The following is a 20163-nucleotide window of genomic DNA, read 5'->3' as shown; positions in this document are numbered from 1 at the left end:
GTCTGTAAAGTAGAGAGGCACAGATTCGACAGATGGACCATTTGGTACATAAGGAATTGGCTGCATGCGAAGAGTTGTGGTCAACAGCTCAATGTCCAAGTGGAGACCAGTGACAACCAGCATTCCTCAGGGGTCAGTACTGGGACTGGCACTGTTAAACATCTTTGTCAGCAACATGGACAGTGGGGCTGAGTGCACCTTCAGCAGGTTTGCTGATGACACCAAGCTGTGTGAGGCAGTCAACCTGCTGGAGGGAAGAAATGCCATCCAGAGGGACCTTGACAGGCTGGAGAGGTGGGACAATGCAAACCTCCTGAAGATTAACAAGGCCAAGTGTTGCATCTGGGTCAACACAATCAGAAGCACAAATACAGGCTGGGCAGAGAACAGAGTGAGACCAGCCCTGAGGGGAAAAACTTGGGTGTGTTGGTTGATGAGAAGCTCAAAATGACTCAGCAGTGTGCGCCTGCAGCCCAGAAAGCCAACCGTATGCTGGGTTGCATCAAAAGGAGCATGACCAGCAGGTGAAACGAGGTGATCTTGCCCCTCTGCTCTGCTCTTGTGAGATCTCACCTGTAGTACCGTATTCAGATCTGGGGCCCCAAGCGTAAAGACATAGACCTGACAGAGCAAGTCCAGAGAAGGGCCACAAAGACGATCAGAGGGCTGGAGCACCTCTTATATGAAGACAGGCTGAAAGCTGGGCTTGTTCAGCCTGGAGAAGAGAAGGCTCCAGGGAGACCTTAGAGCAGCCTTCCAGTACCTAAAGGGGCCTACAAGAAAGCTGGAAAGGGATTTTTTACAAGGGCCTGTAGCTACAGGACAAGGGGGCATGGCCTTAAACTGGAAGATAATAGCTTTAGATTAGACATTTGAAAGAAATTCCTCCATTTAAGGGTGGTAAGGCACTGAACAGGTTGCCCAGGGAAGTTGTAATTGCTCAGTCCCTGGAAGTTTTCAAGGGCAGGCTGGATGGGACTTTGAGCAACCTGATCTAGTGGAAGGTATCCCTGCCCATGGCAGAGGGGTTGAAGCTATATGATCTTTAAGGTCCATTCCACCCTAAACCATTCTATGATTCTATGAAGAACTTGTTTTATTTTAAATAATGCACTTTATTGCCAAATTACCAAATCATCTACTGTCTTTTTTTCATTTCAATTTTAAATTTACTGAATGTTTCCTTGACAGAATCATATTTCCCCTGTCCTCACACTATTTCCCACAGATTTATAGACATTGGTCTGAAATTATATATATTATGTATAGAAAGTGAACACTGATAACAGAAGATACAAACAAAATCAAATACTAAAACCTAAATTGATACTTCTTAACTATACATGAAACTAACAACAGTTCAACAACTGGTGTGTATTTATTCAAAATGACAGACCTGTTTGTGCTTATGAATCTTTAAGACTGCAAAACTAGAAATTAATAGCCTCATTACCTTTCATGAGTTTATAGGATAGTATTTTTTCAGGTTAAATGTAGTCTATACACCTCATAAAATTTATCTTCTACCTTAGCAAATAAAACTAATAATGATGTAGTGTAGCATATTACAAACTCAAACTCCTTATTGGCTTCTCTGTAGAACAAAAAGGCTTAACACTAGAAATCAGAATAAAGGCTTGATGTTAAATGCCATCTGACATGGCATTTAACAATGGGGAAATCAAATTAAATGGGAAAACAAAATAAAACAAAACAAAACAGTAGTAAACTGTATGCAAGGTAACAGCTCTATCAGTAATCGGGAATTAGTATATGAACTATTAGTACAGTTTGTATTATATTTTTGCATGAAAATAGAAAACCAATTTGCCATAAAGTAGTCAGATATCAAAACCTTTTTGCCAATTTATAGTAGGTATAGGGAGACTATGCAGCATTCAACAGAACCCTGAATCTTCTGGTAATGAATCTCCAGAAAAAATATATTTTAGTTTGCTCTCTATGACTGTAGGAATAGCATGAGAGATGTTGTGGAGGGATCGGTCCCAACCCTGTTCTAAACAGAAGATTTATCTACTGGATATGATCCAAATGGACCCACTTCCTCAAGCCTGATTTTACACAAAACAATTTCAAAAAAGCAGTTTCTGTCAGTTTGGATGACATAAATATTCCTTGAAGCATTTTTTTTCTGCAGATCTGCCCTTTTTTTTTTTTTTTTTTTTGTCTCATCAACATAGCAAACTCTGAATTTGCTCTGAGCCTATGATTACAGTTACATGCCATTTTGCTCGATGGTAATTACCATATATCAGCATGCATGGTTTAAATGTTAATATCAACATCCCAGTAAAGGAGTTTCACATAGAGCACTGGAGTCTGCCTCACTTTCAGAAACTGTAAGTTAATATGGAAGTAGAATTGCTGTCACTCCAAAATGAAAAACTGCCTCAAGTGTTGCAGCAAAATACCTGTACAGGGGTGGCAATGTCTGTACAACTCTTAGGCTGTTCTTAGGTGATTTTTCATATAAACGGTTTCAGCTGCTAGTACTTCCAATTGAGCATTTCAGTTTTGAAATACAGATCAGCAGTGTCAATCAGATAGGTCTTCAGGTAATTCCTACAATGCGGAATTCACTGTCATGATGCAAAGCACAAAACTATGCTGATTTAAAGGCAGGAGTGAGGCACTGATCCCAGAAAATCTACCTATGAATATTTCACTATGTGCTGTTATGTGATGAAATTTCAAAAACATGAAATAGAATAAAAGCAGAACAAGAAAGATATGCATGTTATACTCACACATAATCCAAATGATGGCATCTCAGAAATTTATAGTTCCCAATATAAAGAAATTTTATGAATTTATTCCGCAGTATTTTCTTCTTTTGTTCTCTCTTTAATATTTCTCCAGTAATCATCTATTATTACTCCAAAATCACTAGATGCATAATTAAATTTTCCCAGAGAACAGACAGGCTCCTGAAGCTCCAAAGTTTTTCCATGCTCTAGTCTATTTCATTAACAAGAGTAGGCTCATTATTTGGTATCTTCATGCAGTTTATCATTGCACAAAACTAGCAAGGATACTTGCCTGCAAGCCTTCTGCTCCTGGCTACAGAGCAGAGTAGTAATTTGTACTCAGCGGGTGCAATGTTTGGTTTTTTTTAATTTACTTCTTAGTCCACAGAGGTTCACAGAGAGCTGTTGAGCCGCAGTAAGAGGTTACAGGACTGGGAGTCCATTGAGACTCTACCACTAGTCCCTTCCATTGCTGAATGGTTTAGTCTTCCATTTTTCCACCTCTTTGTTCATAACACTAATACATCTATAAAGTTTCTGAGTATTATCAGAGATAAAAAGCAATATAAAGGGACCAAAATATTACTAATATCGTTGGTACAATTTACTAAACCCACAAACAGAATTGCCACACAGATATTCCATATTTTAACAGAAGCTAAAATATTAGTGGGTGAAAATACATCTCTTATTTCAAAATAGTTCTGGCTTAGTGTTGTATATTCATGCTGTTTTTCATGTAATGAAAACCACTAAAAATGGAAATCAAGAATTTCTGTTTACTTTTAATATCGCTTGTATCTTCATTAGAACCTAAACCCTCTCTGATGCCTTCTGCATGTAATTTAGAAGATTTTGCTTTAAAAGCTTGTTATTTTATATGAAAGTCTTGATCCCTTCATCATAAAAGGCATGAACGCTATTGCTCAAAGTTTGAGTAAGGTCAAATGACAATTGTTAAAGGGCACAGGGACCTGAGAGTTTCTTATATTGTGGACAATGTATAAATAATTGCAGGCAAAAAAAGAGAATTTCCATTGGATTTGGCATATCAGTAAATACACTTTTGCCTCTGCAAAACTTTCAACAAAACAATTAGACTTCTGAGCAACCACTATCTGAAATTCTTATCATCTCCATAAAAAGAAACAGCATGATGTACAGTTTTTGGGGGAATTTACATGAAATCTAAAAAGAAGCCATCAGTACAGGCAAAACTAAACAGGGAAACAAGTCTCTGATGCTCAAAACAATATTAGAAATAGTAAGCAATGCACTCTGAACTATCCCAAGGTAGTATAGGACAATTCTCATTATCGCATTGAATATCCTAATTCACAAATATGATATTTTACGATAAGAGCTTTCAAAACCAAGTATTTATAACAGGAGATTGGTAGCACCTTAGAACTGAGCACCTCGCAATAGCCAGACCTGTGAGAAAGTTTTCCCACCCCTCAAATGCTAGACACCCCCAAGTGAACTTACGTATATTGAAGACCACATAACTTCAGCTACAGTGCTTAGTACCTGCCAGCAAACTGGCAGAGTACCAGAATATTTTTAAAATTAAAAAAACCCAACTAACTAATCATGAAAGTGAAGGGGAACAGCGCTGATTAGAATCAAGACAGCTACACAGCTTTTTTTGGAAAGCATTTCTGACCTGCAAGAAACCCCAGTTTTACAGACCTAGACCATTTTACGAAAAAGGTTTTTATTTATATCAAGCTTTAGAGTCTCTATGGGATATCTCAGAACATCTGAGCTGACAGAACTAGTTTTCATTTGCACGACTTGAACTGAAATGTAGGTCCCAGCTTACATCCAATTTTCAAGCATGCTCTCTGGATTTTGAGATGTTGTAATTCTCTGAGCTTTTTTAACATAGAATAATAAATAAATTAAATTTCCCTAGGCTGTTTATTCTTTTTTCCACAAGTGTCTTCAAAGACTTTGATTTACGTTTCTACATCATTAATACTATATATAGAAATTAGAGGCAGAACTGATGTTTATTATTGTGGATTCCAGCATAACACTTTTGAGATTTTACAAGCCGTAAAAAAAAAGTTACCTCTCCCTGAAAAGAAAAACAGTTTTTTGTCTTAGAATGTACCAGGACCACAAGGCCACCATTTACCCTCAACATCTGTTTTTTATGATTCCTTGAAGAAACTCTGATGCAATGAGACTACACAGCAGTGCAATTTTACTTTTATTGTTCTCAAAATGTTCTAAGTAGAAATAAGCAGAGTCATTTCTTTATCATTCCTTGGACGGCACCATGCCTGTGTAATAGATACTTATTCAAAACAGGAAACAGAATATTCCATAGTATTCCTACATACTCTCTCCAGCTGTCTCGTTCCCTCTAATAAGCAAAGCTTTCTGATGCTTTTCTATTCAGTCCCACCACCTTCCTTTTAAGCAGCAGCAGTCTAATACTATACTTGCTCATGCACAGACCCATGCAGCTTCCCTTCACAATTTCTTCATCCTGTGGCCAAATTGTCTGGAACCATTACTTAACTAAAAACCACTTCATTAACCTTTTCAGTTACACAAAGTGGGCACTTGCATGGCAGAACATCTGCGCAGTAATATTTACTATCTAGGCATCCAATCAAGTACTTTAAATAATAGCCTTAAATCCGAGAAAAAAAAATTAAAGATATTTTTCTTTTAAACTTATGTAGCTTTGCCTTCTCTTAGGTTTCTAGACACAACTAAATGGTTTCTGTCCCAGCAGTAAAAATAAAACCTTTAGAAAAATAACCTGGATCAAACTGGAACAACAACAATCAAAAGAAAAAAAAAAAAAGCTTAACTATTTTATATGTTCAACTGCTTCTTTTGTCTACTACTTGACTTTCATCCTGCTTTTCTCTGTAACTGAACCATTAAGTAATTTCTCTTCTCTTTGTTTTTGAGAGAAGGAAAAGGGAAGAAGCTTGTGCAAGTACATATGAAAGATGCATGCTTCTGATTCAGTAAGAAGTTGCATTCTTGGCATTAGTTTTCCATGACATACAGCTTTCTCTTCAATCATCTGTGAATTCGAAATTGCACCAAGTGACAAAATCTTAGTCAGCTCACACCTGCTGAGGCTAAGAAGGATTGTTTGTAGCCTTCTCAAGACTGGCACAATCCTAAGGACCTACTACTAAAGCCAAATGGTTCTGCTCCACAAGGCCTCCTGTAACTCAAGTCCCTATAGGCACCAAATTTATAGTAGCCAGAAGTTAAAAACGTTTAAGGGCAAGAGATACTTTAACATTTATATGCAATTTAAATGACTGCATTATGAATCGTACACCTTCAGTAAGATAAATAAAGAAGTAGGTTACCTGGGGTTAAAAGAATGACAGACATAGTGATGAGTGAACAAACAACTAGAATCACCAGGAGCGCAATAGCAATTCCCTTCCAGTTCCTCTGTGGAGGGCTGTTACTTCCAAGTTCCTACAGGAATGGGAAAAAAAAAAAATAAAAGGAAAAGACCATGTTTCATAATCATATATTTCTAGAACTATTAGCAATAGGAAAATTACTCTGTGCATACTCATAATCACTGCATGGGAGGTGATCATAATCCCTCCCATCTCAACCCTCTCAACAGTACACAGTCATCCGAAGGTGTTGAACTCTCATGCTTTTTTAATAGAGATCTCTCTTTAAAAAAAAAAAAAAAAAAACCACATATATATGTAGATATACCCATAAGAGATAATCAAAAGAGCTTATGCAAGCTGTCCAAAATATGACTCATGGTAAAATGTGCTGAACATAGATAAAAGATAGATAACTAAAAGTTTATAAGACAATTACAGAAATGAAATGTAGCAATTTACTGTAATTCCACCTAACATGGTATGGACCATAAAGTTTTAAATACACTTCCTTTTTAATGTACACTATTAAACTTATTTGTAATAGAATACATTTACAAAACTGCCTGAAGCTCCAAGTATTCCATCTGATTCTACACAGTTCTTCTTGTCTATACAGTAGTTCAACTGTAAACTGCTCCCATATTATTTATGAAAAAAACCAAACAGTGGTTTATAACAAATGTTTAATGAACGTTTCTGTAACTACTAGTTACGTGCTCTGTGGTTACATGTTTAACTCCTATTGACTACAGCCAAATGCCATTCAGATTTGTCAGTAGTAGCAATACACCACCTGTGTTCATGGTACAGCTTGAGACCAAAGAACACATTAATATCTAACAGAAACAACAGAACTAGTATGACAATCCTAACTTTCTCTCACAGAAAATATATTTTTTTCTATCTATAGCTGGTAAGCACAAACATTTCTCTGCCAGAGTTACCCATGCTTTTACTATCTCAAAATTAAACTGCTGTGGTAAGACTCTCTGTGAAAAGAAATCTGGGAGGGACTTCTCAGAAGATTTTTCTCCAGCCTGCTTACAAAGTTGAGTTATGTTACACAAGGGCTTCACAGTCTACAGAAGCTCCCACTAAGCTCCAACTAAATAGCAGGTGAAGCAAAAAAAAACTTACACTAGAAGACAATACCACCTAAAAAATTCTCTTCCCCTCCCCAGGACCTGAGGCCACAACACACACCAGGCAGAGCCCTGCAAGGCTGCTTCTCTGCTGAATGAGCGAATGCCACAGGAGAGATTACTCGGAGTCTTTCCTATTTGATCTGAGATGCTAGGTTTGTTCATCTTGCATGTACACAGCAAGGATATTCTTTTATCTTTCCCCTTTCTGCTGGATAAAAAGGCAGAGAGACATGGCAGATCTGCCACCTCAACAGGTGCAGGAAGGTACCTCCTTCTATGTTTTATACGTTTCCAAAGGCATATTAGTATTTCTTCGCATACATGTTACTTCATTTTAGTTTTCTGAATTACAAATGAGTACAAAATGGAGATGTCTTAACAACGGAAAAAGACAAAGTTCTTGTGTCTAATTGGCTGGTGTACACCACATCAATACCATACACTACCCAAACCAGCATGTCTAACAGTGCCTTCAATTTTTAACCTTTTTTTTGACCCCTCACTTGTTCATTTCTACCTATGAAAGACAGTTTCTCTTCCCAGTACTCTTTTTACAGGAGACATAAGAGGAATTCCCATACAGAGTCACCAAGCAATCCCACAAGAGAAGTCAGCCCATCACAGCTCCCAGCAAGGAGACCTACACTGCCCTAACACGGCTGCTGCCCACTGGGCCCCATCCTCCTGCCTGGCCTGGGCCTGCCTGAGCTTGCTTATTTCAGAGGTTTTTAGCCTCACCAGATGGGAGAAGCACCCACTCTATTTACTCAGTTTAAATCCTAGACCATAGCTGGTCTTCATAGGATCAGCTCCCTCACCTGATCAGTGTTAGTCTTCCCTATGTGGGGAGCCACAGATGAAGCCAGCCATTAGTGGTAAATGGGCACCAGCCAGCCTGCACTGCTCTCAGTTCTGCTGGCTGAAAGAGTAATTGTACTTTTCTATTATTACACAAATCTCCTCTCTGGTGTTGATACTGATTGAACAGCAGATAATGAATGATGTTCAATTATAGCACACAGAAGGAAATTACTAAGGACAGCTGCAGCTCAGCATTAGCAGACAGTCCCTTTCAGACTGAAACCTGTGCAGCTTTTCTAGGCATCACCATGCAGGAGAAGCCTGATTACCACAGCCAACAATACATCTTTGATGCCCACATTATTTTTACTAAATTTCAGGGCTCCTGTCTGCCACAGGCAGAGTGAAAAACATGGTCTAAGCAGAAACTCCTACATCCACCTTCCTTTCCCATCACACCATCCATGTTTCCCAACCCCTTGCAAACTTGCCTGCTCCCCTCATTTCCTTCAGCTCCTTGTGGTTGACTCCCACCTCATTAAATACTAATTACCACAGCAACTTCCTGATTAGCCTTAAAGACAGTAGGTCTGCATAACAGATTCACAAGACCCTTTGGTGCTCCCTAGGACGTGAGGATTGTGCAGTTGAATCCTTTCTGGACAGCCCTGGCTAGTGACATTGCAAGGATCCTCAGCCTTTTCACAGAAATACAAAACTTTTACATCCTCCATGTAAACTAAGATCCAAGCTATTATTTTCCCTTAAGTAAGAATTATTTTAATGTTAAAAGCACAGATTAGAAAATATACACATATTCTAAACATAACCGTGTAAGTCTTATTCATATGACACTTAACTGAGTTCAATTGTAACAGAAGACCTAGCAGCTCATACAAGCAAGTGGCAGTGAGAAAACAGTTACCCTCAGAAAATCATGAAACCCTAATTTCAAAGAATTGACTTAGAATGACAAAAGCTGGATACCTTGATGAATATACTGAAGCCTCTAAAAAACTAGCAGGTTCTCATTATTCAGAAAGTTATTCTCTGCAGACATGAATATTGTTCAATTTCTAAAAAAAAAATTCCATTTTAAACACTTCTGCAAATTTCTGCAAGAAGAATATCAAATGGATGAACCTAGTACTGAGCATACAGAGCTCACTGGTACCCACAGTGAGAAAGAAGCAGGCTTCCAGCTAACTGAAAATCTTGGGAGATTGGCATAAAAAGGAGGACTGATCTCTGACTTAGAATAAAGTATTTGGTTTTAATATTTTGCTAAAATTTATGAGTTGTTCCAAATTACTATACTAGAAATTATTAAAAGGTCATTATGATGTGACAACATTCTGTTAAGACATTTGTGGAGTTAATATACACTAATGAAAAAGATTTTATGAAATATTAGAAAATTCCTATAATAAGGTGAATTCATAGTACAGTCAGTATTGTCAAGGACATCTCAAATCTACTTTCTTGATGCTTATCAATCCACCTCTCAGACTAAAACTTACAAATTTTGAAACAGAGTAAGCTGCTGTTCATACACAATAACAGTATAGTCTTGCACTGCTTTTCAAAATGGTCATAAGCAAAAGGCAGTTAAATAGGTTTTTAGACCATATATCGCTGTCAAGACAGAAGCTGTCATTTTTGGGGTATTCAAGAGGAAACATCATAGACAGAAGTACAATAAGAAATTTTTGACATCATATAGTTTCCCCATATCTAACTGCTAACTGGCATATAACAACAAGGAACACGCAGATAGAGATTCAAGGATCTAATCTTCAAAATAGGTTCTTCTATTACTGTGGTTTGAAAAAATACAAACTTTTGAATATGGTGGTTTACATTTAATACTATCTATAATATAATTTTAGATTTTACAGTCTAGCTCTAATGAATCAGAAAATGGCTGCTCAAAGCATAACACAATTGCAAGTTTTCTCATTATTTAAAGTACCTTTTCACAAATCATTTATCTGCATTGCTGCCAAAACCAAACCTTAAGTAATATATATTTTTTTATGGAATTTGTGATTAATACCTAAAACACAGCTACAAAGAGAAAAATTCATTATACTACATACACAAAATACGGTGCAACAATGTTATAGAACCTAATGCTTTTGGCCTCTCCTGCCAAATGTTTAAGACCACATTTCACCATGAGCTTTTAATCACTACCATTAGTGAACACAGTGTATGCAACTGAAGGGAGGTTATAGCCTAGAAGCCTAAACTTTCTGCTCTGTGATTGTCTGTATTTAATCTTTGTTGAAAAGTCCCCTAAATAAATTTTTAAAAAGGCATAACTTGCTGTCAAGTCTGGCTTTACTAGCTTTATATGGCATTATAAGGCATTATATGGCATTACGGAGGTTCCAAATAGGGTACTTAAGTGATCACACCAAAGTTTTGCAATAGTAACGAAAAGAGAGGCTAAAACAAAAATCTGCAGAAACTGGACATAAAAGAAAATACAGCTTGAGGCTGTCAAAGGTGAACATGAGTCATTTCCACCCTTCCGCATCCCTCTATGCTAAATCTCACTCACCACTGCAAAACAAGAAATTTTAGAGGGAGATACTGAAAAACTATACCCAGCGAATACACAAGCAAATATAAATCAAATATGCTGAAGCATTTTCCTCTCTCCTTTTCTAGGCTGATTTTCTAGGCACAATTTACAAACTAATGATGAACGGATTCACTACAAGCATGAAAATTTTTAAAGCACTAGTAGAACATGGCTTTGAATTTCACACTTTATAACATGTAACCTCATCCAGCAGTTCTGAAGAGTTTATTTTTGAATGAAATACAGAGTCTAACGTGGATGTTTAATTTTGAAAATAAAAAAACTATAAAATTACCTCCATAATGGCTGTGTTACACCTGAATGTAACAAGATATAACCCAAGTTCCTATTACAATAGAAATAACATCAAACTGATTTCTATTAAATTTATTTCATATAGAAATATATTTTATCCCTTGACACAGAAATGCAACTGCTTATAATTTGAGTGATGTTTTTAAGTACTGTATTCCTTTTAAGTATTGTAATATATAAGTATTGTAATATATAAGTATTGTAATATTTAAGTATTGTATTGCTTTTATATATTGTAATATATAAGTATATATATTTAAGATATTGGTGACATCAATTTGGGAAGAATCACTTAAAATTAATAGATTAATAGACCTTAAAAAAACAAACAAAAACCCCTCAAATATTTCCATATCTTTACCTGAATAAACTTACAATCTTTCCTGTAAGCAGCATAACCATGGGGAAAAAAATAAACAAATAATAAAAAAAAAACCAAAACCAAAAAAAACCCACAGAACCAACCCCACAGCTTCCTTCCTAAAACTTATCAAGTTGCAGTGTTTTATCACAGTTTTATTGTTAATCAATGCGGATAAAAAGCCCTTAAGACATACTTATTTTAGGAAGCGTGTACAACTAAAGAGACAACCAAAGGTCAGAAAATACTGCTGTGATGTGCTGCATTTGTAAGTCAGGGACCTGAATTATCTTAACAGCATTTTCCTTATGTCTTGGAAAACTATATATGTAAATGACAATGGAATTTCTACCATGGAAATAATAACAGAAGCAGTAGAAGACTGCCTGGTGCAAGCAGGCACACTGAAGCACACTGGATACAGTCTGAGGACTAAAAAGTGCCTCTGCCATGTTCTTCTAGAAGAGGCGGGTTAGCTAAAATGTATCAGTTCCTTCAGGCCAAGAAATTAAAGCCAAACTTTTAAAGACAATCTAACCCTGACAGCTGGCATTTAACTAAAACTGCTTTTCCTCATAAAAATACCTGCCCATGCTGCAATCAACCTATCTGATAAATGCTGCAATGAGCCAAATACAGAAAATATCCATTTATCTATAAAAATTAAGAACACAAATTCCACTGGTTTTAACTCTTTCTGCTGTGTAAAGCTGGGTAAGCAAAAGCAGAGATTCTGCCATTATTTCTGCCATCCAGAGTGCACTTCATCAGGCTGACATGCTCAGTGTTACAAGCATACAGATGCACATTGGTGTGTATACCCTACAGTGTGAGTATCTGAAACTGAAACCCATCAGCACTGAGTTGCAGCAGCGTCTGTGGATTGCCTGTTTTTGTGCTGAGACATTAAGGGCAGATGAAAGATATTAGCTAGTGGAGCCATGGTCTGTAGCAGTTTCTGCCAGCATCTTCTGAAGCCTTGAATGAATTGTCTTTTTTCTTTTGGCTAGTTTGGGGGTTGTTTTGTTTTGTTTTTTTAAACTGTTCCTGTACTGTCACCAGGACAAAACCTACAGGAAAGCTCTATGAAGAATCACATCCTTCCCTTATTTTGGCAAGAATTTCAGGGGCAAAGTGCACTGGAGTAGGAAAAGCAAATGTAATCTGCTTTGCAGTAGGAATGAGAATGAGTCTCACTCTGTAGCTGAGATGATAATCAAGACAATATCACTTAATGACTCCTCCAGCATCTACTTCATTAAACTCTACCATTTGCATTCCCAAAACATGAAGAAAAGGTGATAAACATAAAAAGACAAACAGTTTCATGTTGTATCTCAGGTGTTTTAAAAGACAGACCAAGAATACTTATAATAAAAACAATGCAGTCTTTCCAGAGTTCGTTACACAGCTCATCCTCCAACTCGCATTAAATACTAACTGCCTTGATTACGCTGTGGACTATTTGCAGGAAAATTACTGCGCAAGTACTTACAATTTGTGATTAAATGACTGCGTCCATTCCTTCCCAGCTGTTTTTGAGTAATCCCATGGCCTAGATAGCAGAGAGACTAAAAGACTGATCCACAAAGTGGCACAGGGCAGTTATAATCCATTTGCATAAGTACCTATCATTTTCATCCCTCATACTTTCTTTACAATATGCCATATTATAAGATCCTATTGCTCCAGTTCTTGCCTGAATTATTATGGTCATACAATTACTTTTCCTGGTCAACATCTTTATTCATCAAAATGTTGGCGCTTCTTTTCAGAGTCCTTATAAAAGGCCACTTCCACAGGAATGCATGAATCTCAGTCAGCTCTGTGGATAACAGGCATTTTAAAAAGAGAGCAGCTTGTTAGCAATTATTCTGCTTAGAACAGGTGCGGGATTTGGATTTGGGTATGGGAACAATCTGTCTTCATATTTTTATTTCCCTTGGCTGTGCTGGTAAGAGAAAGCCCTTCTTTTGCAGAGCCAAACTGGAAAAAACAAAAAAAAAAAAAATAAAAAAAAAATAAATAAAAAAATAAAAAAACAGCCCAATCCAAAACAAATAAACCAAAACCCACCCTGCCTCAGTAAAAATAAACTAAAAGATTAAATGTGCATATATAATAAACCATTCTGAGAAGTGTTAATCACCCACACTGGTTATGTATTTTCTTAACCTTGTAAAACACATTGTGCTTTCTTTCAGCCTTGAGCATTTTTCCCTGGACCTGCAAGTGCCCATTCATGAACCAAATTTCAGTAATTCTTGGTATTTTAGAACAGTTTTGTCAACACCCTTAGTTCCAACTACTCACAAAAAAAGATCAGACACATTTATGGACTCTATTTAATGTATTATGGCTATCATTAGGATGCACTTCACATCTTCCAACTCCTTTTGCAGCATACCTTATAACATTACTCAAACACAATGAGCTAGCTATTACACTAGACAAACAAGTAAAAGCCTAACTACTAAAGCTTTTTACCAAAATTCCTGTTCAAGGTCTAATCACAGTAGATGTGTTTAGTATTTTGGTCATTCCTTATACATGCAGTAAACACAGAAGGAGGAATCAGCACAACAGATCAAAACAGCATGGCACATGCACAAGTCAAAATTTCTGGCCATCCACCTTTTTTATGAACACAATGACATTCACATTTCCAGCATAGGAAAGCAAAGTGAAAAAAATCAGACTATCGTGATGCAAAATAATGAAAAAATATGTAAAATGCAGGTCATGGAAAATACTGCCATAAGGATGGTTGAGTCACTGGGGCAGAGGGAGACTTGGATAAAATAACAATGAACGACAAAACTGGTTTATATTTGAAATAAAAAACAGTCATGATGTAGAGACAAACTACAGCAGTCAAGGGAATTCCTTTGGCTTTGGGGAACTGAGTTGAATGTAAGAGACTTCTATGAATAAGTATAATGTCATGAAGAACTTCTGCAGCAACTTCATTGAGACTCAGTATTTTGAAGCTGTAAAACCTTTTCATCCTATATTCACAATCTTTCACAGCTTGTTTCTAACAAAGTTTCAGGAGTAAAAATACTGTACTCTTTTTCCAGTCTAGCAGAAACACTAGGAGAATTAAGGAGAATATTGATGTTCTGGCAAGATGTGATTATCTTAAGACTCAAAAGTACTCATGTACACGAAAACTAAAGACAGCCACCTCTAAGGATTTTTGTAAGTTCCTGAGCAGAACAGCTACTGACCAGCTTCTTTATTAAATATGTGTGTTTGCAACACTCATCCAGCCTCCCCTGCAAATCTCACCTCCAGACAGTTGGTTGTCAAGGAATCACACAGCCTCTGTGGGGGCTGAGGCCCACTGCTAACCTGGTGTGACTCCAGGTTATGTTCCCCATGTACCAGAGCTCCAATATTCACACTGTGCTACATATTCTCTTCCTCACACAAGTCTCATCTTGAAGCTAATGAGATTTTTGTCTGAATATGAAAAGCTATCTCTGTGTCTTGAAGACTGCCTGCAAAATTACATGGAAATAAAGCAGGCGGCTCATTTCCAGTGATCTTATGCATCATTAGTATCTAGAGGAAATCAACAATTCATTTGCCATGATTAAAGAAAATTCTTAATGTATTTTACTAAACAAGTAATGCCAAGTACAGAAAAAGATGGCAAAGCAACAGGCACAAAAATTATTTTATTCAGGTTACTATGATGTAAAAGAAGAAGTCTATGTGAATGCTAATAGTCAATTATGGGCAACAACATATTTTCACATATCCCTATTGATCTAAACTTTAATCAAACTCCACAAGATAGTAGCACATTTCTTCCACTCTTCTAATGCTGAAGAAAAATCCCCCAATCAAGCAAACTAATGTATGTCAAAAAAACACATTAAAAAAATTGATGAATACAGGCTATACATGTTTCATACCTATAGTTCTTTCTACAGATGTATCAAATTTGTATGCTTGAATTTGTCCTTTTTATTACTCAGAAACTAAATTATACTGTGCCTGATTTGCCTTAAAAAAAAAAAAAAAAAGAAAGGTTTTTAAAAACATTTTTATCTCTCAATATATTTGCAAGGTCCCATAACAGATCACTTTTAAAACTGACACTGTCGTTTTTGGCATTAATAAGCAGATCTGTTTGACAACACAACATTACACTTCACTGAAGGTTAGAAAAACAGGAAAGGTTGCTATGCTGTAGAAATGACACATAAGTCGAATTCAGGTTTATACCACATAATTTTACAATTTTAACTGAATACAGTCCCCTGTATTTAGTGGTATAACACCAAGCTCTGTGCTGGAGCATAACTTTGAAGTAAGACCACTATTAGGCTAGAAGAACCAAAATAACTTTCTGGAGTTTCTCATTTTTCAGGTACTTGTACTTGCCTAATTTCATGCCATTGACGAGCTCTGGAGAATGGATTTGACAAAAACGTTTTTTTTTTCAGATGAGTGATATTAAACCAGGAGTTGCCAAAAGATGGAAAAAATTGCAAAGGTTATTTTGTAAATTTACATTGACATTTTTCTATTTGTTTTCAGATTTACACAGAAGTTACTTGCAAATAAGTAATTCAAATCCAAATGTGCCTTAATAAACCTTTGCATGCACATACATGTGTACACACGTACACGTATCATTGAATATATATACAACTAAATAGTATTCAAGGCAACATTCCTATAAATATGTTAAATGTAAATGAGCCAAAGAGTATCAGTACCACTGTGATTCTGCATTTAGGGGGATCTAAGGTTGTAGAACGTTAGATGAGTTTCCCAAGGTCATGTAAGAATGGTAAACCAGCATCTCTTCATGTAAATATTTGTGAACAAAACTGTAGCAAACAAAATTGTTTGGCTGGTACCATTGGGCTCTGATTGGGAATTTATAATTTAGTTTTTCAAAGTACTCTTCATGATGAAGTTTACCTACTTTACAAAAAAAAAATTAATTTTATGTAAAACAGATGAATGCTATGATTCATCAGAAGCAAAGATATGTTTTTCTCCTGCATTTTGTTAGCAGAAAACAACCAGAGTGTTCAAGAAATCTGTAGATTAGACACTATATACTATGTTATATAAAGGTAATAGATACAATAACCCAGCAGAACCAAGATCACAGTTCGCTTAAAAACAACCTGAGTCCTCACAGCAATAACGACATTGCATTTTTCATACACATACACAGAGCTTATAAAAAAGCACTTTCAGAGAGACTATGGGTCACCAAATCATCTCCTTACACATATTCCATTTAATTAAAAAGCAAATCCAGTACTAGGACAAGGAAAAAAAAAAAAAAAAAAAAAGAGGATTTTCTTGGCTGTTTTACAGGATTCACTGATCTCAGAAGTGTACTTCAAGATTATGTAAAAATCTTTTTCTTTTTCTTTTTTTTCTTTACCCCTGCAAACTTTTCTTACCATAATGGCCAACCCTATCTTCGTAAGACACTTTGAAGGCCTTTTATCCACTATGCTTCCTGGGGAAATGTGAGCCACTCAACAATGTAGAAGCTCTTGACTTATCTGTGGAAAATGGGAATGCATCTGGATGGGTTCTCTAGGTGTTAAGACAGTTCTGCATGCAGGCATGCCCATCAGCACCCACTCCAAGGCAAACTTAATCACAGTAATTGAGGGAAAAGACCCACAAACAAGCCCAAAACATTAACAGCTTCAAAATGGAGGGGGAAGGGGGAATTGTCTCAACCGCAGTAAGTTAGTCTACCACTTAAGATTTTGAGATCTTTTTCCTTAACACATTTTCCATCTGACTCCCACACTAACTCAGCATCAATGCAAGTGTTATTTTCTTCAGCTGAAAGATTTTAAGTGCTGAACAGCAATCCTGTTAGGTTCACCTCTGCTGCCAGCTCATTAATGCATGGAAAGGGACTTCCTGACTAGCTTACTGTACTGAGTCTGGCTGTAACGGATTTATCTTTTTCCATAGCAGCCCCTATGGTGCTGTGTTTAGGATCTGTGGCTAAAACAGCATTGATAATAAAACCAATGTTTTGGACATTGCTAAACAGTGCTTGCAAAGCATCAAAGCTTCATCAAAGATTTCTCTCTCTCTCTCTTTTTTTAACCTAACAACATGGAGGCTGAGGAGGTGGGACATAAGTTGGGAAGTACCACAGCCTGATCAGCTGAAACAAACTGGCCAAAGAGATACTCTATACCATGTAATGCCATGTTCTGCCACCAAACTGGGGTACAGGGTAAAGGGAGGGTGTCTTCCAAATGGCCATTGCTCAAGACTGACTGGGTATGGGTCTGCTTGTAGAAGGTGGCGAGTAATTGCATTGTGGATTTGTTTCTTTTTTCTTTCCACACTTTCAAACCCTCTTTATTTGGACCTACAAATATTCTGGCTTTTGCTATTCCTATTCTGTCCCTGGTCCCACTGTGGTGGGATGCTGTGCCATGCTCGGCTGCTGGACAGGTCAACCCACCATAAGCATATATGCCCACTTCTCACAATGTTCTCTTGGGTCTACATTTAATGACTGTATGACACATTACCTTTTATTTCCTTTCAATGAGATTATATCATAGCCACCCTCAGCATAGCAGGAAACTACAGTCTCTCTGAAATAGAGTGTAATAAAAGTCAAGATGCTCCTATTGGCATGCTTTTCCGGATGCTGTTTTTATTGAAAACCAAATAAATGTGTAGATATACTAAGGTCTGCTTTAGCAAAGCTTGGACATCTTGAGAAACACTCAAATGAACATTTTATTGTGGGGATAAATAATCCCTTGTCACCTACCTTCTGACTCAGTTAAAGCTCCTATTGCTGGGAAGTTCCAGCCCTGTAAGGGACACAGAAAATTAAGCACAGAAAGTGCTTAGAACTGGTATTTGTGGAGTTGATAGAGATAAAACAGGATGGAGAGGAACGCCAGAGAATGATCAAGAAACAGACACTAATTCTACATGGAGTTTCTGCTTTGTGTACATCTCTTTGTTTAGCATGGCAGCATAAAGAATCAGAAGAGCAATAAACTGCATTGCTGTTACAGTATGAGAATGACAAGCAGAAATAACACAGGCCAGAGAAATCAGGTTTAGTGTATTTTTTTGTAAAATAAACATAAACAGAAGAGCACTGTGGTTAAGAGAGACTGAGCAGTACTAAAAGAGTAATATTTTTAGGAGCTCTGTCACACTCTTAACAGGAGAACAACAGTGCCATGCAAAGCAATGATATTGTGACGTACCACATGCATGCATTAATATTTGTACTAATAAAGGTGAGAGCATATAACTGAATGTCATGGAAATTTTGGCAGAAACCCATCCAAACTAAGAGGTTTGACTTAGAGCAAGAAATGAATGGCACCTTTCCTTTTCTCCAGAGCGATTTCTTCTTCCTAACCGATTCTCATGAAAAATAAGGTAAAGACTTTTATAAAGCACATATAATCTATTCTAGTTGTTTTCTTGCCATTTTGAGAGTTAGAAGAGTTACAATTAGAAGTCAGTTGAACAGAGCCAAAGAAAGAAGACAAAGATCCCCCCGATGTAGAGGTGAATACCTGGCCTTTGGCAGAGCTGCTACACTCAATTGGATGGAAAGTTCAAAACAGCCTTGTCACTGAATTTTCCATTAATGCGCTGAAGGTAATTTTCTGTCTACAGATCCAGTACTCACAACAGATACACAGTTCAATACCACTCCTTGGCTCTGAGCTTTAAGGCAAGAGCCAAGTAATTCCTTCAGATCCACTTCAACAACTACTACTGAAATGCCTGAAGGCAGAGGACAGTACTTGACTCAAAATAAGCTGTTGGCTATAACAGGCTACAATAACTGTGGCCTTCTTATACATATACTTACAGAGATGTACCATAGGTTTTAAAAGAAATGGATTATTGGGATACTCTGTAATTCTCCAAGTTAATAATTAAAGAAGTGAATGTTAACTTCCTTTTTCTAAATACTTGTCAACAGTTATTTTTCAGTGAGACTGAATGAACACAATTCATTCTGTCCTCAGAGATGAGCTATTAGAAGTTAGAACCCAGACCTATATGGACAATTAATGTGAATTTTTTTTTTTTAATAAGCTACAAAAGGAGAGTTTTTCCAGATTCATGCAATGTAAAAATGGGCTCATAGGTAATCTTGAATGTTCATAAAATAGAAAACACTTTCAGAGCAAAGACAGGGGAAAAAAACCAAACTAAAACAAACCACCCACCTACAGATCATAAGTGTGGATTTCTTCACAGATAAGTGGCAATGATTAACAAATATCTTTTAAAATTTGTGGAAACCTGCCAAGAATTATATTTTTAGCTAATTCACAAAATGGAATGGTACCAAAAGTGCTGGTGTGGTTAATATCTGACTTTTGCAGGAAAATATCCTTCTTCACATTTTCTGTTGATTTTCTGTTCATCTGTGGAGTTTCTTCCTGTTTTCTACAGCTCGTAGTACCATATGTTCCTTATTCCCTGTTGAAAACTGAATAATCCTTTATATCCTTGTCTCCCTTCTGTAAAAATTTATTAAATTTTCTGGGAGCAGCTATATTACAACTGGAGCAGCTATATTACAACAGCAGCTAGGTTACAACTTCAGGCAGCTCCAGCCATTCCCACAGGATCAAAATTTTTATTTCAAATCAAAGACTGTGGAGACATGCAGTCAAATCCCCATGCCTCTCTCATCCTGGATACATGGCATTAAAACCACAAGAAACATCTACTAAAGTAGCTGGTGTGTAGCATATTGAGTGGGAAACTAAAGCCCAGAAAC

General features: G+C 36.8%; 1 protein-coding gene across 1 annotated transcript in view; it reads right to left on the bottom strand.

Annotated features, from left to right (window-relative positions):
- The window catches only part of DPP10 (dipeptidyl peptidase like 10), a 303866-nt gene that overhangs the window by 234889 nt on the left and 48814 nt on the right, over positions 1-20163 (bottom strand). The window contains exon 2 of the mRNA XM_065671340.1: positions 6119-6233. Within this exon, the coding sequence (XP_065527412.1) occupies positions 6119-6233 (115 nt within the window). The remainder of the gene's footprint in view (positions 1-6118; positions 6234-20163) is intronic.

The sequence above is a fragment of the Lathamus discolor genome, chromosome 3 (assembly GCF_037157495.1).
Source record: "Lathamus discolor isolate bLatDis1 chromosome 3, bLatDis1.hap1, whole genome shotgun sequence".
Lineage (NCBI taxonomy): Eukaryota > Metazoa > Chordata > Aves > Psittaciformes > Psittacidae > Lathamus > Lathamus discolor.
The sequence above is the reverse complement of the archived record's forward strand: the minus strand, read 5'-3'. Positions and strand labels throughout refer to the sequence as shown.